Consider the following 21,813-nt stretch of genomic DNA (forward strand, 5'->3'; position numbering starts at 1 on the left):
AAATATTTAATGTATTATTGTTTCCAATGTATTGTTAACTTTATGTAGTTTAGTCTAATTTTTCTATTTATATATATCATTTTTTCTTTTTCGATACAACAACTATAAAATGAGAGATTGAACCTCTAACCTTTAAGAAGGAATATGGTACTTGTACGAGAGAGAAAAACTCATTAAACAATGATCTTAAACATTCAAGTTTGGATTTAATATATTCGAGAAATTTACTAAATAAAAATTTGAGACCCTGTTACTTATCACTCTTTTTTTTTCTTTTCTTTTCTTCTTTTCTTTTTTTCATTTTACTAATAAGAATAGTTTACATTTGTCTTTGTTGGGCTTTATTCCAAGGGGGAAAATTAGGCCCAACTGTTTTTCTATTATTACCTAGCATAAGATGGGGCCCATATACGACGTCGGGGTTATTTTCAACGGGCCTGTTTTACCCTCCCCAATGACATCCATCACGTGCCTCGATTCTTGCGTCGCCTATGGACCACGATTTCAAATTAAAATTACGGCGATTCCATCGTATTTGAATGGTAATTATAGTTGGTAACAATTTTGAGAATAATTATTATGTATGTAACAATATTTTTTAAAAATTACAAATATAGTAAAGTTAGAGTTTTATGATTGATAGACTTTAAGGTTTATCAGTTATTGACTAACATTTATTACATGGTCTATGAGTGATAAACTATTATTATTGATAGATTTTGACAGATTTTGTTATATTTGCAATTTTTTTTTTAAAATGTTGTTATATACTTTATTATTTTGAATATAATTACTATATTTGCAAATGACTCTTATTTTTACGGTTTCTTTTGTTGGAAAAAAACAAACAGGTTTGTAGGATAAATTTTATGTTAATTGATACTTAATTTATTAAATATGATAGAATTTACAGATGTAATGCAAATAAGTTTTTCTAGTAATATTTTTTACTCCATTATATTTTATCAAATAAACTTACCTAGTTAAAATGCTATGCTTTTTTCTTATAAAATGTTGAATTTTCGAATCTCCACCTTAAGTTGGAGGCTACACGAATAAGCATTTCAACTTTTTTGTAATAATATTTTCTTTTAGAGAAAACATGGTTCGCATCGAAAAAAAAATGTAATTTACTATATAGTTATCTCTCTTTGTCACGTAAAGATAAAATTTCTCTGTTATGTAAAAATAAGATTACCAAATTGCATCGGTTTAAAAAGAAAGAAAAAGAAGCAAAATTCTTACGGATAGAAAAAAAGAGTCGAATAGAAAAGGAAACTAAAATGTACAAACGAATTTGATAGATTTTGGTATGTTTTATAAATAGTTTTATTTTATTTTATTTTATTGTTATATTTGAAATGGTTTTCTTTTTTTTTTTTTTTTTTTTCTTTTTTTTTTTTTTAATTTCATTTGTCTTTTGTAAAATTGAATAAGATAAAATTTGGGGGGTTTTTAAATTCAAACGTAAAGTAGTGATTACGAAAATTACAACTAAGTAATTTTGCAATCTGATCTTACATTGGTGTATTATGCATTTAAGCTAAAGGTGTAAAATTTAAAGTGGGTGTCGCCAACATTTTCTAAATTCACCCACATATATATAACACTCAAATTAAAGCATGGAGAGCAGAACAGGACGAGTTCCAAACTCTCCTTTTCTTTCTAAATCCTTTAAACCCTCACAGTCTTTTCCAAATTCGACGGCCATCAAAACCTCCAATCCCCCGCCGCCGAGCTTCTCCTTCACCACCCATCTCTTTACTTTTCCCGACGTCGTTTTGGACACATTTCCCCTCTTCACCAAAACCACAACCCCCAATTCAATTCCCTCTTCAATCAACACCGCTTTTCTGATTTCTTCGCATATTTTTCTCAGCAATTCGGCGTCGTTTCTGTCGTCTCTCTGCATCTCGGCAACTAAGGCGACTGTCCCCGATGATATCTTGACGGCGGCGATGCAGCCGCCTCGAAGATAGGCGGAGAAATTTTTGTAAGATGTGGATTCGATGTAATGCGGATGGATTTGTTGGTTGTTGTCGTTGAATTTGATTACGTCCGAACACCGGCCGATGACGAAGAGGAACCTGTCGGAACCTTTAATTACTCCTCTGTCGCCGGTGCGGACGAAATTAAGGCTTGCTTTGTTCTTGAGTTTACGGTGGAATGTCTCTTCGGTTAGAGATGGATGGCCAAGATAACCTGAAAGAGAACTTTTGTGAGAGCTTTTCTTTTGAAAGTATCAATTCGTAAAAAACCAAATGTTTTTAATTTTTGAAATTTTTTGTAAGGGTAAGAATTCCACATTTATAGTTTAATAGAAAATTACCTAAGGCATTGCTGGGCGAGGAGATCCAAATTTCTCCTTCAACGCCATCCTCAACCACCTCCCCAGTTTCTTCATTAACAACCACCACCTCAATCTCCTTACACATCCCATCCCTCAACCTCCCACTTGGCAACAACTTCCGATAACTTGGCATCGCCGGAAACCCACCACCGCCACACCACGCCGTCGAAACAAAAGTACAATTCTCCGCCAACCCATACGACGGAGAAACACAACCCGGGTCCAACCCAACCGCCTTAAACACATCCACAAACTCCTCCACCGTAGACCGGTAAATCGGTTCATTGATCAAAATCAAATTCCTCAAGCTCCGCAAATCCAAATTACCCGCCCGCCCACTTGAATAATTACCCACCCGCTTGAGTACGAGTGGGAGAGTGAAAGACGGCACGGGAGTGCACGTGGCTTTGAAAGCTGTGATGAGGTGGAGCCACGTGATTGGTTGGGTGACGAATGATATGGGTGAGGTTAGTACACACGTGGCCCCTGTGATGACGGTTAAGAGAAGGAACATAAGGCCACAGTCGTGGAACTGTGGGAGCCATGAAACGATGACGTCGTTTGGGTTTAAGTCGTAGGCTTTTCTTGCCGCACGGACGTTGTGGGCCGCGGCGCCGGCGGTAATCACCACTGGCTTGGAAATTGCGGTGGCGCCGGATGTGTATTGGATTAAATAAGGATCGTCTGGATTACATCCGGAGTACGAGGAAGAATGATGAGAAAAGGAATGGTGTTTGTGTTGATTGAGCTCTGATTCTTTGTGGGGTTCTTTTAAACTCTCCATTGAAATCCATTGCACGCTCTTCAATAACAAAGCCAACTTCTCGTCGGCCGGAGATGAGGAGATGTACCTATATATATATATATATACACACAAATAAATGCACATTAGGATGCATTTGAGTATTAAATAAATGAACAAATAAAAACTAAGGTTCGTTGAAAACGTACCGAAAAACGGTAGTGATGTAAGATTGGTGAGCTATGGCGGCACGGGGCTTAGTCTGGGATAGAGCTCTACCAAGATGGTGACAATTTTCATTCTCAGAAAAAACGTCGGGGGGGCTGATGGGGACACTCACTAGCCCAGCTCTTTGACAACCATATATTAGCTGGACAAAGTCCAGCCCCGCCGAGCACAATACAACCACCGTATCCCGCCGCCGCAACTGCCGGAGCAACTGTTCGGTGATCAACTGAACGGTATCGTGAAGTTGCCGGTATGTCAGAAATGAGCCTTCATTTATGGCCTCAACGGTGCCATCTTCGGTCCAGATGAACGCTGGCTTCGACCCGAACGCTGGAAGGCTCGCCCAAACCGGGAGATACCGGTCGACCACCGGCTGCTCCGGGAATAATGGATCAAAATTCTCGTATAACATTATTATCTGATATTTTTTCCGACTAAGCAACTGGTTTGCCGCATATGGCCCAATTTATACTAAAAAAACGTGAAGAGCTAGTCAATTACTGATGGGGTAATGGATCTTTTTTATAAACTAAAGATTAAATGACATAATAAATGGGTTTTTGAAGATGACAAAGAAAAAAAGGGTTTAATATTTGGTTCCAAAGCAAGAGTTAGTAGAAAGGGATATACCATGAGAATATGTGATATTGCAAATAATAAAAGCTGCCAATGCCAACTACAAACAGACGCCATATAAAAATTTAATAAACAAAGACTTAATTAATTGTATATCCTAAAAGAATCTTCGTATAATTTCTGATAATAACTAAGATCAGATGGCCACTAAATTGCTTAATAACAAATCAGGCTGCTTAATCTCACGACAAATGAAAGATGCCATACATATATGTTTTTTTGATTATTTCACCTTTTAATGTCAACCATATCTGTTCGTTTCGGATATTATTATCTATTTTGTAACAGTCTACACACTTACATAACCATAACCATGCATATAAATTTTGAGGTCAGATTTTTTTTCCAACAATATATATATATATATATATATATATATTTTAAATTTTCTTTTTTATAATCGAAGGAGGTGTATGAAGATATAGATAAGTATTATGCTTTTGTATTAGGTTGTTATTCTTTTGTATTAGGTTGACATATAGGCTCTTATGTGGAGAAAGTTTATATTATGATAGGATTTTATTTAGTCTTGCCTTAGTTTAAACCTATTATTTGTAAAGGAATGTATTAAATATTATGCCAAATTTCATTTTGTTTTCTTATTATTGGTGGGTGTCCATGAAATTTTATGTCTTTAAACAAATTAAGTAAAATGTATAGATTAGAATAATATGTATGTACGTGTATCGATGTGTGTATATTAAAATTTGTTTGAGTGATCATGTCTTGTTGGAATTGAAACTTTATGAATTAAGTTTGATCTATGTTGTTCTCTAAAGTTTAGTTTAGAAATACTAGATCGAATTTTAACTTATTAATTAAGTTAATGTTGTTCTATATATGTTAATCACCACAGTTATATAGTCTTATAAGTAGAAGATTGGAAGTAGTACTGAAAAAATGATAGAAGATAGGAATGTAAATAGAAAAGAAAGTTTAGTTCTATAAACTTGGTCTTTAGCTATGATATATTGAAAAGGTAGAAAATTAGTCAAAGGAAACACACAGATAGAGAATATTTTACGGAGAGATTTATGAACGAAGTTTTATCAAATTATGAGCAATAAATTAAAACTATAACTACCTAAAGTTTAGTTAATCTAAATTTAAGTGATAACAAAATTATAAACCTTTTTATTTCCTTTCGAAGTACAAACAAATTTATAGGTTCGTAGGTAATTATATTAGGTAGCATCTTTAGAAATAATAATTGAGTTTGATTTAACATTTTAAAAAAATTGTAAATATAATAAAGTTTATATTTTGAATATGATTTAAGTGAGATCGAAGAGTTTGGGACTTCAGCGTCAGACGGCTTTTGGGCTTTCTCTTTGGTGGGCCAAACCAAAGCTTTCATTTTCTGTTTATCTTAGAATTTTCTATACATATTTATCTAAATAAATGTGTCTAATTAGTCGAAACTTTTTTATTTTTTAGATGAATAGCTTTTTGTACTATTATTTTAAATGAAAGTGTAGTTAAATTTTACTTTTGGTCTAAATTCGAAACATTCTCAATTTTAGGTTAGATCACAACAAAAATCAAATACGGGGTTTTAAAGAATTAATCTTTAACCGATGAATTTGAGAAAAGAGAAAGGAATGCAATGGTTGAGAGGGAAGTAGACGTCCAACTTAACTTTCATATTATTTTTCGTTTGTCAAGTCTAAGGATTCATCTAGGGTCATTTACCAAACTTAAGAATTAATTAAAGCAACTATTTTGAAACCTTATGAGCCGTTCGATCTAAGGGTTATCAATGTGGAGTTGGGTTATAGTAATTCAACCCTTGTTTAGGGGAACGGTTATCATAATCCCTCTTCCCACCCTCTCCTTCTTCTTAAACCTTTTTCAACTCTTCATAGCTCAACCTCTTAACTCCCCCATAAAACTACATTTTTAAACTCTTCATCCAAACACATTTTATCATAAAATTACCTTTTTAAACTTTTCCTCCAAACACAAATTAGTTTTATTATAACACTAATCCTCCATAACCCAACTCTTCTCTCAAATGATTCCTTAGAGACCATCAAATAGACATTAATGTCAAATACAAGAACAAAAAATATACTTTGCCCAAAGACAAATTACCTATGAAGAGTAAAGTAAATTTTTTAAAAACAAACACGTAATGAAAAACCAAAAAATAAGTGAGATGTCATGCCCACATTTTTTTCTCTATTCAATTTATAAACTTATTAAACATTTCAATCTCACACTTTAGTTGCATATTAAATAACTCAACTTTTTAAGTTTGTATGTTTATCAATGACATTTATTAAAAAATTCAATCTTGATCTTCACCCTAAATACAATCTTCTTAATTCTAACCTAATTCCATATTTCATAATTTAACTTAGTGTTTGAAACACGTCATATTACTTAATAGACTTCTTAGTTGATTGATTTTTGTAAAACTTGTACGGTTGACTCAACAAATTAAGATGGTTATGAATGAAGAGTCTAGTAAAATCACATTTTGTTAATAGAAGATGGATGTTAGATAACTGACAAATCGAGTTATCTAGTTATTGATCTAAATTGACAAACCATTTGTTAACATGGGGGTTAGTTACTCAACTAAGCAAAATGATCAATCCATATACCTAATTAATACTAAAAGCTGGATTCTAATGTTGTAGAGGACAAGTTAAAGGTTTTTTTCTTTCCCTTTTCTCTTTTGTGTTTGGTTCCAATTAAATCATTAACAAATCCAAACTAATTGAATGATCATGACAAAAATTCCCAAATTTGGGTTCACATTTCTACTTGACAACTCTAAGCTTCATATCATCCCTTTCTTTGCAATAACCCAATTAGGTGAAAAGCCAACAAAAGCAAACTATCCCATAAACCAAACTATATTAAATTAAAAATTCAGTCAACTTTGCTTTTTTCGATCTTTTAAAATTAAAATTAAAATTTTTAGTTTTCTAAAAAATATTAAAACTTGCAAATCTAATAAAATAAAATAAAATAAAATTTGTTGTAGACCCTTTTTCCACTTTCAAATTTCTTCATTTTTATCTATTTTTTTTTCTTATGGTTTTAAAAACTAGGCCAAAATCTAAAACCTAAAAAACAACGTTTGATTTTTTTCTAAAAAGTTAGATTAAAAATTCTTACAAAACATACAAATTATTGCAAGAGATGTCTAGAAAACATGCTGATTTTTTAAAAAAGAACCAAAAACTTTTACAAGGGGCTTAGAGTTTTATAAAAACACAAAATTGTGCTTAGTAAAAAAACTAACTTTTAAATTCTTTGAATTTATGAAAATCGATATATCTATTGTGCACAGAACTGAAAGTTGAACCAATAATTCAATGTAAAGTCAACTTTCATAGATTATCCATAGACTAAATTTGCAACTTAAGGGTCAGATTATGTAAGGTTAATTAATGAGAAAAGCTAATTCATTTCTGAAAACAATGTGATCACTCGAATTCAAGCTGACATTTCTGGAATTTAGTAAGGATGCAGCTTAAAAACGTGCTAGTAAATTCAAACCAACCGATTTCCATAGCTCAAAGAACAAATAATTTTATAGCGCAAGCTGTACCACAACAACCTCAGATTCGATTGAACTCGCCAAATATCCTACCAGTCGCCACGATGATGGTGAGAAGGTATGGCCCAGTAGAAAATGAAACGAGCCCACAAATTATATATATATAATCTGCATCTGTATTTTTATACGTATTGATTGATGTTTGGTTTTTGGTGAATCTGTCCGTTTGTGGCCAAATTTTTGAGAGGAAGATTGAAGCAACATAATTAGATTTGTGAGTAATTGGGGAATATCTTACTCTGGGAAGTTTATGTATATCCACTATTTTCTTCTTTCTTTTCAGTTTCTATATAATTTGTTACTTGGTTGTGGCATTTCTACAAACAGATCGCGCGCCAGGTTGGGGGTTTGATTACGATTGATCTTCGTTCAAGAGGATGAGTTTCAGGGATGATAGTGAAGATGGGAGGGACATCAGGAAGCCATTTTTGCACACGGGGAGCTGGTATCGAATGGGTTCCAGGCAATCCAGTTTGATGGGTTCGTCTCAGGCTATTCGTGATAACTCCATCTCTGTTGTTGCTTGTGTTCTCATCGTTGCTTTGGGCCCTATCCAGTTTGGTTTCACGGTAATAACTAACTACCTCTTCCAGTCTTGTTTTCCAAATCTTTGAGAGAATTTGTTGCTGATTGACTAGGGATTTTGTGGGATTATTGGAAGTTTATTAGTTCGTTTTTCAGTTGAACCTTTAGAGTTACTGGGTTTGAGTTTTTCAATGGAAAAAACTAGAAGAATGAACTAAAAGATCAGGTAGAGACGAGTATTTCTGTTGTGATCGGTTATGTTAATTAGATTTGTGCTTGTTGGGTATCTCTGGAATTCGTTGCAAATTGTCGATTGTGTTGAAGAAACATTCAGAGTAAGTATTGACTTTGCAGGGAGGGTATTCATCACCGACCCAATTTGCAATAACTCGGGATCTTGGACTTACTGTCTCGGAGGTATGTCTCTGTTATCTTGTATTTGCCTTTTTCATTCTACATTTGTGAACTACAATCATGTCTGACCTGATTCATGAAACAGTATTCTTTATTTGGTTCTTTAAGCAATGTTGGTGCTATGGTTGGGGCCATAACCAGCGGTCAGTTGGCTGAGTATATTGGGCGGAAAGGGGTAATATTTCTTGCTTTAATTCGTTTTGCTGAAGGTTTTCTTCTATTTGGATGATTTAATCTTACTTTTTATGTGCTTAATTTCAGGCCTTAATGATTGCTGCAATTCCCAATATCATAGGCTGGCTTGCCATATCATTTGCAAAAGTTAGTTTAAAAGAGATTCATTTTGTAACGGACACTCTTCCATATAAACTGGCAACATATACTTACTATATATAAGCAATTTTTGTTGTTTATGTAGGATTCGTCTTTCCTTTACATGGGGAGGTTACTGGAAGGTTTTGGCGTGGGAATAATCTCTTATACGGTGCGACATTAATTTCAGCTAGATTATCTCGGATTTTGTACTTTTACTGATGGAAATCTATCTTCTATTCTAGGTCCCCGTTTATATAGCCGAAATAGCACCCCAAAACTTGAGAGGAAGTCTTGGTTCAGTCAATCAGGTTGGACATATTTGGTGTTTGTTCTGTGAATTGGTCTTGGGATTGGAAAACATTTTAATTCTAACCACCTCTCAACTTAGCTACTTTCACCTTTTGTGATGTAGCTGTCTGTTACCTTGGGAATAATGCTGTCTTATCTGCTGGGACTATTCGTACCATGGAGAATACTTGCAGTATTGGGTAAGTTATCTAGAATGATCTTTGTTAGTGCTTTTTGTTGTTTGTTAATCAATGATATATTTATCTTCCTTTAGGCAGACAAATGGAATGAAATTAGACCCTAGAAATCGTGCTTATAAATAGCCAATGGTTAAAAAGGTTATGTAATATTGTACCAAAAATGAAGCTGTGGGATGTGGAGGGTGCTTGGCTATTTTCTAATTGCATACTGCTCCAGGCCTACTTCAGTAAAGAACCTTCATTTAAAAGCACTCTCTTTTTTAATGAAAAAGACATGCTCTGAAATCTAGTCTTTATAAGCGTGGAGTTGATGAAGAACCTATAGTTCAACCTTGTGAATATGAGCATCAGATTTTGGTGTGTGGGTGATGTTAGAAAGTTCTTCACAGAGTGTGTGATGGTTGCTGTGATAAAATGTCATGTATTTGTGTGACATTTCTTTGACATCAGAAAGTACAAACTTTCATTGATGAAACATCACGGCAAACTTCTTTTGCAGGAATTTTGCCTTGTACAATATTGATACCTGGATTGTTTTTCATCCCAGAATCTCCAAGATGGCTGGTAAAAGTCATGACATGAATATCTTCAACTTGATAAATCTAAATTTTATTTCTTACAGTTTCTTTTATATATCTTTTATCAACTTTTAGGCAAAGATGGGGATGACGGAGGAGTTTGAAACATCTTTGCAAGTTCTTCGTGGGTTTGACACTGATATTACCGTTGAAGTAAATGAAATCAAGGTGAATGAATACACATGATAATTCAATGAATTCGTTTTAGCTACGAGTCATGTTTTTTCATGCAGAACCATGGAAAGTATGTCTATTTAGTAACACCATTGATTCAAATTACTTCTTCCTGCTTTCATGATGCAGAGGTCTGTAGCTTCAGCCAACAGAAGAAGAACTATTAGATTTGCTGATCTGAAGCAGAGAAGATACTGGTTGCCTTTGTCGGTATGGAGATTTTGAAGATTCTGTTTAAATATATTCATATTAAGCCTAGAATTCAGGAACTTACTTTTCCAGCTCTCTCATATTATTCAGATTGGCATAGGATTACTTATCCTGCAGCAACTGAGTGGAATTAATGGCGTTTTATTCTACTCCAGTACCATCTTTGCATCCGCCGGTAAGTAAATATATCTGGCCTACATTAAGTATTTGGTTTAAATCATATTTTCTGGTCCCTTTACCTTTTTCTTTTGGCTTTTTTTAACGTGGTTTTTGTCTATTTTAGTTTTGTAATGGAAAATTATTATAAATGTGACAAAAACTACTGAAAACATTTACAAAATATAGCAAAATTTTATATCTATCGGTGTCTATCATTGATAAAATATAAAATTTTGTTATATTTAATAAATATTTTACTTCATTTTGCTATATTTGAAAATCCTTCTTGAAAAGCAACCATTTTAGTCCTTTTGTTTCTGTTTTTAAATTTATTTCTTTTCTATGACAATTGCAACACAAACAGTCCACACTCAATACATTTGGTGGAATATTGTCATGATATTGAATGGTTCTTGTTGTGTATAAAATTTTTGTTAGAATTTTGAAAGAGACCAAAATTGTCACTTTGTTGTTAGATTTTTTATTGAACAAAGTTACTTAGCGTCCTAATCGGTTCGCCTAGCCCTGCTCTATTTCCTAGTGTGAAGAACATTACCTTCCATGGTAGGAAACAGAATTGAGATTGAAAAAGAAGAAAAATAAAATTGGAAATATGATGCACTACCAAAGAAAAATTAAAGGGTACTCAAAATATGCAAGCCAATAAAACTACTCTGACCTGCTCTATTTAATAGTTATAACTTAAGCCAATTAAAAGTTAGTCTTCTGAATATCTTAATAATATTCCTAATTTTGTCTTATAATAACATTCCTAATATTTTCGCACTTTTTTTTCTTTTTTTTTTTCTTTTGAGGCACATTCTTACATATCTACGCTTTCAAAAAAATATTCTTATCCTAAATTCCTCCCAATTTTAAGCATCAAATGACTTTTCGATATCGCATTTTCAAACAGGTATTACCTCAAGTAATGCAGCTACAGTTGGCCTCGGCGCTATCCAGGTACAATCTAAAATTGATGTGCTTAGTGATTTATTTGCTCTACCGGAACTCTGCTTTTCAGCAACGACTTGCGTGTTTTTTTTAGGTTGTTGCCACTGCAGTTACAACATGGGTGATCGACCGAGCTGGACGTCGTCTTCTACTTATTGTGAGTTCCATGTTGTCATTCTTAATTCTTTTAATTACTATACTCTTTGTTAATTATCTTGTAATCTTATTTCAGATCTCCTCTGCTGGAATGACTCTTAGCCTTTTGATTGTTGCTGTGGCATTCTTTCTGAAGGTAAAGAAGTTCTTTATTTGATTATTTCTTAGCCTCAAGATCTTAGTGCAATGCCATCTAAAAGCTTTGCTGTGTTGCAAAATTGACATCAGGATGCTGTCTCGGAGGATTCCAGTTTGTATAGTATAGCGGGGATCGTGTCGGTAGTTGGAGTTGTGGTATGTCCAAGTTTACACATCATTAAAATCTAGTTTTAAAAGTTTGATCCTGTGAGTCAATAGAGATATCTTTCTGCAGGCAATGGTTGTCGCATTCTCTTTGGGCGTTGGAGCAATTCCATGGATCATAATGTCTGAGGTATGCTCATTGTAATATCTCGGTTTTTTTCCTCTTCCACTGTAAAATCAGCATGGTTTAGAGATTAATAAAAATATATTCATTTAGAACATAAGCTACAAAATTCTCTAGCAACTTTAAGCTAATTATATGGTTTTGGGGTGCAGATTCTTCCTGTGAATATCAAGGGTCTTGCTGGTAGTATAGCAACCCTAGCCAATTGGTTTAGCGCATGGGCAGTCACAATGTCGGCGAACCTGCTCTTACAATGGAGCAGCGGAGGTATGATTCTCTCTCAAGTTTTTGGGTCTAGTGACGATTTAATATGAGACAGTTTGAATTTTTTGGGTCTAGTGGCGATTTAATGACACAGTTTGAGTTTTAGTAATGCAATATCAACCGTCAAATTGAGTATTACATCAGTAAGACATTCTAATTTGATGTACTAGTCATGAAAAATTAAAGGGAGAGGATGGGAAGTAATCTTACATTTATGTACCTATCTACAAAATTAACCTTTTTTTTGAAGTAATAGTGTATATAATGTACGTATTTACAAAATTAAACATTTTGTTTAGCACAAAAGTATCATTTGAACTCACAGGTCATAGCATTTTGTCATCTCTCCATAGATGTTAACTACTCTTCATACATTGGGTTCCTTTAAAAATTTAATCAAACGTCTAAATTCACACGAGAAGTTACAACTCACAAAAGCCCCTTTGTTAGAATTTTTGCTATGTTATATGTACCATTATATAGGGAGAGGGTTTCAGAGAACTAGACTCCGTATAAAACTAATGTAGTATAAGTACTATTAACTAACTTAGTGATAAATTTGGCTTCCAGCCCCACCGAATCCAAATTCAAGCCCTCCTACTTAACCATGAACATGCATGGACCTAATTTAGTAAGCCAGAAGAAGAAGAAGATGCAACTGATAAAACAACTTTCACGAACACTTATGGATCTAATAGATAATAGAAATAGTGGGCGTAAATCTAACCTTTTAAGCTCGAATGAAAGTCAATCTGAGGCATGGGTTTTGCAGGAACATTCACAATTTACTTGGTGGTGACTGCTTTCATGGTGCTATTCGTAACACTTTGGGTTCCTGAGACCAAAGGCAGAACCCTTGAAGAAATCCAGTTTTCCTTTAGATGAATCCTTTCTTTTCTTTTCCTATTTGATTTATTAGTTAGGAAGAGGAGGACATGTCTGCTTCCATTCTCATTTTGCAAGCATCAAACAACAAGTCTCCTCTTTGGCTCTTTTATCATTTCATATTTTTGCAATCTGTTTTTGCATCTCTTTGGCCAATAATTTTGTTTATATTATTTGATTACATTAAATTATATTTTATGTATTTCTTGTTTTTGTTTCTGCACTATATACATTCGACATTTTCAACTACAAAAAAATTTTCCTTTTTAATTAAAATGAATGTGGAGCATGGGACTTTTGAATTATGGCTGGAGCATATGCTAATTACCACTTAATTAAATGAACAAAAAAAAATCCCTTTTTATTTGTAATTTGTGAGAGTTACAAAATTAAGCACTCTTGTTATCTGAGAAAAATTGTCGTTCTAAATTATACTTTCGTTTGAAATGTCTATTTTGTTCTAAAAAGAATTCTGTTTATATTCAAATTTTCAATTTCTTGGAAAATTGTTTCGTGAATGATGCAGTTTCAAACAAATAAAAATTTCTAAAAAGAAAAGGTTCGTAATAAAATAAACAAACAAATCAATTCAAAGAATGTACTAAAATAAACAAACAAATCAATTGAAAGAATGAGCTGAATTAAGGAAATAAAATATAGAAAAGACATCATTATTTTAAAAAGTTTTTACTATTTAAATTAGAACACAAACGTCTTTTCAATCAATGTTTTGGCATGATTTTTATCTTAGGTAATAGAGTTTGGTTCTTCGACAAAATCCAAAACCAACCTTTTTTTTAATTACAAATTTTAGTCGGGTTTCAAAAACATTCCAAAAAGTTAAACAACCAAATTTAGAAATCGATAAATGAAATTGAGATTTGTAGGTTCAATTTTCAAAAATCAAGATATTCATCAAGGGCCAGAGGTTACCTGTAACGTACTCGTCCAACTTCAAGTATCCCTTTTCAATTGATTGAGCTTTTTTTAAGCACTGGTTGTGTGTGGATTTCTTTCCTTATCCCATAAAATTCTGCTCTGTTTTCTCTCTCGCACACCTTTTTCCTACAAAAACAGAATGATTATCTGCTTCCCTATTTCTTATCAAATTCTAACAGAGTTTTAAAATAGAAGTATGAGTGATAAAGAGATTTACTTACGAGACCACTCTGGTCTTAGCTAAAGCTTCCAGATGCGTTGTCGGCCGACAGTGTACGTGAAGTCCATACTAGACTTGAGGCTAAAGACGGGATTACCTCCAACGCTTGGAGAGTCAACTGGCAGCTGGAAGAGCACTTTGGAACCACGTGATAACACTGGGCGAAGCGGCATGCTTGAGAAACCTTCATGAGAAGATAAAAAAAGATCGAAGCAACAACCCTAAAGGGATTTCTGGAGTGATTCTTGTTGTTTGTGCCCTCGGGTTTGATTTCATAAATTGAAGGTGCTCTAACATCCTTCAATAGCAAACAGTCACAGGTCATTCTCCTTGATGCAGGTTGATATTTCAACTCCAACGCGCTGCATTACAAAACATAGATGGGTTACAACTGGATGTTAGTCATAGCCAAAATAGCACAAATAACAACCTTGTTATATTTATAGCAAAACAAGTCCTAATGATAATGGAAAACCTAGCTCCTGCTTGGATTTGGAGCAGGCTTCTGGTTCACCTCAGCTACCACCCGTCCCATAAAAAGACAATCCGCAACTAAGATGAGAATCTCTGAGTAGGCTGGATGGATGTCATACGCCACATCTACCTACTTCATGCTTCATTATAAAAGTTCCATGGAAAGGATGTCAAATTATAAGTCCAAGGTTTCTGCAACACTCCATAGCAGAGGTGGTCATACTCGTGTAATTGTAGTACATATCATATGTAAACTAAGCAATTAGAAAAAACACAACTTGGACCTAAATTGTGTTTTCTGAATGTAGATTATAAGTATTCCACTAATTCACATCTCTGCTTGTGAAAAGAAATCACTTATACAAATATCTTCCCTGAAACAGGGTCCACTAAATTAATGAGAAGGGCATAGGAAATTGGACTATCAAGGACAGAGTTGTATAACCTATAAAGAATATATTTTGTTGCAAGAGATCATGACATTGGACTTGGAATAACTAATTGGGAATCTCTTGGCTACATGATTCAACAGGCATACGATTTTAACAACTCGATCATTTGCAACTAGTGAAAATAATTACATCACGAATGGCAAATCATCAGGTAGTAATTATTTCATATGTTTTATTTTTTTATGAATCACAGCCATGCAGCAAGAGTTAGTAGCAGTGAAAGCATCGAAAGAATGCGCCAATAGTCTGTGAGAACTGCCCAACGGATGAAAGGAAGGCTACTAGATCATTTGCCATTAGACCAAATAGAGATAATGATGTTCCGAGCGCAATCATAAAGGAAATGTCTTTACCTTTGTAAGTTCAATGATAAATAACTACTGTAAAGAAACAATGAGTTTACCCCCAAATATCTAAATAGCGTAGCTTGGAAAAGAAATGAAAATCAAACAGTTACAATCCCAGATTTGCAAGATATATAATTATTCCAAACTAAATATGAATATACACATCACGCACCCATAAGCACATTACAGATTTAATTGTGTAATAAAGGTGAGTCTGTTCGCGTTTAACTTTAAAATCACTAGATTTAGCAATAAAGAAGCTAACTGAGATTGAGCTTAAAAGCTTTTCTTTTGGTTTCATCTAGTTGTTGCTTGTTTAGACAAGAAAAATATAATTACAGAAAAAGTTAATTGGAGTTAAATTTCAAGACAATCCTTAATACCCTTCTCAAATTTGTCGAGGGAAGTCATGGTATCATTCAGTGCATCCAGTACTTTTTGTCTGCAACAAAACAATAATAAATATATAAGTAAACAAGTATACACGGAAAAAGGTTATGATTATCACAATTTTTTGTACCTAAATAGTAAATTCGGAAGAAAAGGTCCCTACAATATCAAATATATAAAGCAGAATGAAAGAGCTTGTTTCAATTATGCACACCCAAAGTACAATTTCCCATAGAATCCATTTCTAGTTTCACTTCTCTTCCATTTCACATCAGTCTTTAAATTTATGTAAGTCATGTAATCAAAAGAAAATGGACCACCTAAACTTGACCGCCTAAATTGGAAAAATGGATCATCATCCAGCAGTCTTATCATGTAGCAGAAAACATGTTGGATAATCTAATTACTAAGATAATAATATTTGTCCATCAAGATATTGATTTGAGATGAGACAACTGTTCAAGACAACGTATTTGAGCCTTCAAATGAGGATTTACATACCTATTGGAATTGACTTGAATATCAGTTTCATAAGCAAGACTGTTCAGAGATGTGAAAGAGCTGCATCATAAGAGCGAGAAAATATTACAATACCAATAAAAAAAAAACTAAACTAATGACTGTTCGATTATTGGAAGAGAGGATATAACACAGCTCTTCAATTTTGTTGGAACTTCTTTATCCAACAACCCTTAGACGGGGTAATCTTTATTCTTACCGTCCACTGAACAAATGAACATGAAGCAGCTTACCTTATAAACTAGCCGATCAGACAGGTCACTATTACTGATCAAAATCAAAGCACCATCCAATTGAAGAAATGATATAATAGGCATCAAGAAATGAAATGAAGGTTACCTTACTAGATCCTTTAATAGATTTTCAGCTTCTAGTTTTATAGGATCTTTGTTTCCAAGCAAGGAGGCTGCATTTTTCACAATCAATTGGAATGTACAGACCTGCGGAATTTCAAGCTAGGATATTGGAAACACATTTCAACATATCTAATCTAACCTTGTCGATGTTAATTTAGTTCAAAATAGTCTACGAGTAGCGGCATGGGATGCTAAAATAATAGTTTGAATTCACATTATATTATAATTCCTGGTTTACAAACACAAGGAATTGAAAACGAATATAAAGAGAAACATAAGCAACATTAGGAACCTCGACTCCAGTGCTCGCTTGGAATTGAACAAACGAACTTCTGTCCTTCAAAACGCAATCCCTTGCAGCGGACTTAAGCAGTCTTTGAACATCCTCCATATCCTTATTTGAGTAATCGGAATCGTTGGCTGCAGCCGATGCAATGTAAGAAAATACAGAAAAATGAGATAACGGAGAAACAGGAGACGGAAAAAAGACTTACAAAGCAAAAGGTAAACTGTTTGAAGGCTGTCTCTGGAGGCCTCAATTGGTGCCAAGAGGAATTTGGAGGACTTCTTCTTCTGCTCCTTCAACCAATCCTTTGGTCCTGCTGCAAACAAACCGATAAACTAGGGTTCCAAAAACAAAATAAAGAACAGAAAACGAAGAAATTGGCGAATGAAGGTTGCGGTTGATTGGTGCTTACAAATGCCGATATCGAAAGCACTGGCGGGAGCGGGAAGAAACAGAGACGGCATTGCAGAGATAAATGAGAGCATGGTGAGGCCTCTGCGAGATGTAGTAATCGGAAGTTGATGGCGCAGCGTTTGGCTTTCTTGAAATTGATCGCTGTTCGGACTTTGAGAAGGTGGTGAAACGGCGGCAGGAACTGAGAAAAGGCGGAATCCGATTGTCGTCATGGTGGAGAACGGCGATGATTAATGCAACGAACGGATATTCTTTTCCCTCTAGAAAATAAAATATCCTTCTAATCCCCCCCCCCCCCCCCCCTCCCTCGATTTAGTTAATTTATTTTTAAATCTTAGAATCTTAGATTGTGTGAACTGAAGTATGGAAGTGTAAAAGTTGATCGAACAGCTTTGCTGTGATTAATAGGAGAAAAATGTATCATAACGTTAACATTCTATGTAAGAGGGAAATTATGTTGTGGGAAACAATTTATTAGAGAGTGGAGACTTCATCCAATTTTGGAGTTTCATATTCTATAGAGTCGATTTCCTAAACAAAGAGAGACTTTACACCATGTATGTTTTGCTCTTATTAAGCTCGACATATCTGAAGAAATCTTTAAATCTATATAATTAGAATTTTCTAAAAATAATCAAGAAATTATTGATTTTGTAGTATTGAAGTATCTTGAATTTATATAGTTATCAAGAGAAATACCGATATTACAATTTAAATCGAATTATTTGTTATTAAGGTCCGTACCTTCTTAGGTTCATAATTTTATTGATCGAGTGTGTATGGTCATTAATAATTTAATATGGTCTAAAGTAGACATTCTTTTCCCTCTCTTCATCCATATAACTTCCTTTTTTTTTAACAAAATTAAAATATGTCATTTTTATTACAGGAAGAGAAAAAAATCAGATTGAATTTTATCTTATCATACATCTTTAATTTCAATAAATTTTAAAATAAATCTTATTGTTAGGTTTGAATTTTGAATTTAATTTTCTTTCTATAAAATTTTAGAAAATAAGATAAATGTTTTGTTTAAAAAATATAACGTAGGAAAGATAGATTTTTGACAATATGGGATCTAGGAATCAAACCTCTATATTTGAAGCAGATAAATAACCTTATACTCATGTTCATTTGACAATTAAGAAAATATTCAGAGACTATTAAAACAAAGTATTTTAACTACTTAATAATTTTATTTTTCTTTTCAAAATATTGAGTATTAATTCCGATATCGTGGACTAATTTTATTGTTAAAAAATAGATTAAAATTTAAGGGATATATAAGGATTAAAACAAAGTGAAGGTTAAAATCTTATTTTGATTCATACCTCTTCTTAGAAATTGGTTTAATTTCCGTTTCACTACTAAACCATTGTTTCTTCTTTTAAAGCTAAAGCAATTCTACTAGCAATTTTAGAAAGATGTTTGTTTAGTATATGTATGTGTGTGTATATATATATATGTTAACTAGGAAGGGAGATAATATAATTTTTATTAGTTATATACTTTTAATTATTATTATTATTTGTTGCTATTCATAAGAATTTCTTTTTCATTTATTTATTTTCATATTTTTAAAATATTATAACGATATTATCTTCTAAAGAAATTTTTTTAACAAATAGAAGGAAAAAAAACTATTTACCATAAAAAAAAAATCGATAAATAGTTTATTTGTTGATCGATTTAAAAGCTTCGAAATTCGAGAAAATATTTGATATAAAAAATCAAGTTTAATTACATAAAAATGAATATGAATCATTTTGGAATAGGCATATGGTTCTAGTAGAATATAGTATTTTGTTTAAAAGGTATTAGAGAATAGACTTTTGTGATTGATGTTTTGACGTAACTTAAAAAAAGTGATTTGAATTATTTTATTCATAATTGTTTTTACTAAACACAAACTAATGGATAAAATTATTTTGTTACAAAAGCTAGGGGGTTTGAGAGATTGAGGTCCGATTTTAGGAAAATCTCATTCGAAATTTGAAGACTTTATAAAAATTAATAACGACGATTAATTAATGAAATTTCGGTTGCGGTCTAATTAAACTAAAACTTGTCGTTTAAAATAACATAGCGAAAATTTAAAAATTTTAAAATTTTTTGAAATAAAACAACGTGAGATCGAGAGTTTTGGATGGTAAAATAAACAAAAGTTCATATCAACAATTACGAGACGAATCGATCGGTAAAATTTAATAAAATAAAGTTTGAGTGAGATTCAAAATCATAGGTTCTTCCTAAGCATATATAGGCCATTTCGTTTTTTGTGTTTTTTTTAAATTCAATTTATTCTAAAAGAAAGTTTTAAATCGAAAATTAAGCTGTAAATCGAGAAGACAATAAATAGTAGCACGTTGAAAAAACTTTATCTTTAATAAAACAAAATTGTCCCTCGTCAAAGTTACGAGATTATTGAAATTTCGAAATTTTGGTCGATGATTTTTATAACATACCATTTAAATATGGACACTTTTATTTTTATTTTTTATGGAAAATACAAAAATTTTATTGACTTTTCTGGTTCAACAATATAACCACATCTGATATATATCATGTAGAATAAATAGAATGAATATAAACAAATTACATCTCACACATGCATCACATGTTTACATCTATATGGTCCTACAATCCTAATGAACTTTTATTTCAAATACATATACACCCATAAAGTAGTAGGGCAGCATATAATTTTTTTTAACTCTAACCATTCATAGGGCGGTGAGACATTCGTCATCGTATATTTTTACAGTCTTACTAACAATCTATTACCACTAGTATATCCACGATTTACTTGTTTTACTTCATTTATAATATTTTGAAGAAGAAAGAATTGTTATATAGTGTTAGAATTGAATATATAATGTTTTTGTTATAGATCGATTCCAATCACATATTTAATATAAATTTTAAAACGAGTTTTAAAATACATATTATTTAACGGCTTCAACAAGCTTTTACGAATATATAATTTATTTATTTATTTTTATCAAATTTTCAATTTTATCTTTCAATGTTGATGTTTACTTTGTAGGTTCGATTTTTTCTCACTTAACCAAAAATATCCCATAAATTTTTTAAAGTTGAATGCAACTAATTTGTTCATACAATATCGTAATCTAAAAAAGTAAAGCATGGCGTTTTAAAGAAATGAAATAACATGCTTAATGATGTATGTAGTAGATTAAAGATGCAACTATCCAATATTTTCCTCCTAAAGATTGTAGGTTTTTTTTCATGTGATTTTATAAACTTTGAAAGAATAATTCGAAAGAGGAACAAGATACTCCAATATTTGTAAAGGAAGGAATATAATATATGATAGCTCTTTGGTAGTTGAAAAAGGAATTGCAACGTTCTTTGGATTCTATTATTGATATTAGTTACACGAGTTAATTGAATTTTTGGCGATATCTATCATTATCTATTAGTGATATTGACATCTATCGTCATCTATTAGTGATTATGGTAGACACTAATCTAATTTAAAATTTTGCTATGTTTTGTAAATATTTCATTTACAATAATTTCCCTAATCATAATTTAAGATTGAACTATCAATAACCATTTATTTACTAGTGTTTTTCAATATTTATTGTTGATAAAATTATTGTAGGACGAGAATTCCTTTTTAAAATATTTATATGACATTTTTACATTATTCCTATTTGAAAAATTGCGAAATATTAATTATAAAGTAATGTTAATTACGCACTTTAATAGTAATCTTAAATTAATTATTAAGATCGAGGGTAGAATATGAATATGTTAAAAAACAAATGATAAAATGAGCATGAATATTAATATTCCTCTTTATATCAGATGAGATAGAATATAGTTTACGACAATCAAGCAATTGAATAATTATGTTAATTAATGACATTACGTTATTATAGATAAGTTGTGTGTGTATATATATCAATGATATTATTTTAGTATTTGAGAATACTTTTTAAATATGACTTTTTTTTTTATACTATAATGTAATATTAATTATTTTAAAGAATAAACGTAAAACGTGTAGAGTTTATCGATGGATATAGTTTAAGTATTTATTGGAAGTGTCGGGATAAATAAATATAAGTCACATGTGGTATATGACAAAGAATCCTCCCCATCTAAATTTGTTACGAACTTTATATTCATCTTGAATTTCACCAATTTATAAAAATGAAATAAAATATGATTCCACAAAAATCAATATATTTGATTGGTGAACACATTAGTTATTATGAGCTAACCCATAACACAATAAGCAAAGAAGAAAAAGATGTTATTAAATTATGATGTGTAGAATAGAGTTGGGCAGTATGTTAGACAAATTT

At 32.3% G+C, this 21,813-nt stretch overlaps 3 protein-coding genes across 5 annotated transcripts; 1 reads left to right on the forward strand and 2 right to left on the reverse strand.

The window, feature by feature from the left end:
* Positions 1 to 1,452: 1,452 nt before the first annotated feature.
* Positions 1,453 to 3,856, reverse strand: LOC103487973 (uncharacterized). Its single transcript, XM_008446499.3, has 3 exons — positions 3,302 to 3,856; positions 2,330 to 3,201; positions 1,453 to 2,202 (listed from the first exon to the last, which is right to left on the reverse strand). The coding sequence occupies exons 1-3, from the start codon at positions 3,730 to 3,732 to the stop codon at positions 1,616 to 1,618; spliced, it is 1,890 nt and encodes a 629-aa protein (XP_008444721.3). The 5' UTR covers positions 3,733 to 3,856; the 3' UTR covers positions 1,453 to 1,615.
* Positions 3,857 to 7,443: 3,587 nt separating this feature from the next.
* LOC103487972 (sugar transporter ERD6-like 6) lies at positions 7,444 to 13,305 on the forward strand. Of its 3 annotated transcripts, XM_008446497.3 has the most exons (20): positions 7,457 to 7,588; positions 7,722 to 7,744; positions 7,858 to 8,099; positions 8,410 to 8,472; positions 8,555 to 8,644; positions 8,731 to 8,790; positions 8,888 to 8,953; positions 9,027 to 9,092; positions 9,197 to 9,272; positions 9,772 to 9,836; positions 9,926 to 10,018; positions 10,154 to 10,234; positions 10,325 to 10,409; positions 11,310 to 11,356; positions 11,442 to 11,504; positions 11,580 to 11,639; positions 11,732 to 11,797; positions 11,877 to 11,936; positions 12,083 to 12,197; positions 12,967 to 13,305. In XM_008446497.3, exons 3-20 carry the CDS (start codon positions 7,908 to 7,910, stop codon positions 13,077 to 13,079), a joined length of 1,461 nt encoding a protein of 486 aa, XP_008444719.1. In that variant the 5' UTR covers positions 7,457 to 7,588; positions 7,722 to 7,744; positions 7,858 to 7,907; the 3' UTR covers positions 13,080 to 13,305. The 3 variants fall into 3 exon arrangements, with proteins under 3 accessions (XP_008444720.1, XP_008444719.1, XP_008444718.1); XM_008446498.3 differs by lacking the exon at positions 7,722 to 7,744 and having other exon boundaries at positions 7,444 to 7,588; XM_008446496.3 differs by having other exon boundaries at positions 7,562 to 7,744.
* Positions 13,306 to 15,630: 2,325 nt separating this feature from the next.
* LOC103487971 (uncharacterized) lies at positions 15,631 to 17,768 on the reverse strand. The gene is made up of 6 exons (XM_008446495.3): positions 17,475 to 17,768; positions 17,271 to 17,378; positions 17,069 to 17,196; positions 16,760 to 16,860; positions 16,403 to 16,462; positions 15,631 to 15,953 (listed from the first exon to the last, which is right to left on the reverse strand). The coding sequence occupies exons 1-6, from the start codon at positions 17,686 to 17,688 to the stop codon at positions 15,869 to 15,871; spliced, it is 696 nt and encodes a 231-aa protein (XP_008444717.1). The 5' UTR covers positions 17,689 to 17,768; the 3' UTR covers positions 15,631 to 15,868.
* Positions 17,769 to 21,813: the final 4,045 nt, after the last annotated feature.

The sequence above is a fragment of the Cucumis melo genome, chromosome 3, assembly GCF_025177605.1.
Source record: "Cucumis melo cultivar AY chromosome 3, USDA_Cmelo_AY_1.0, whole genome shotgun sequence".
NCBI lineage: Eukaryota > Viridiplantae > Streptophyta > Magnoliopsida > Cucurbitales > Cucurbitaceae > Cucumis > Cucumis melo.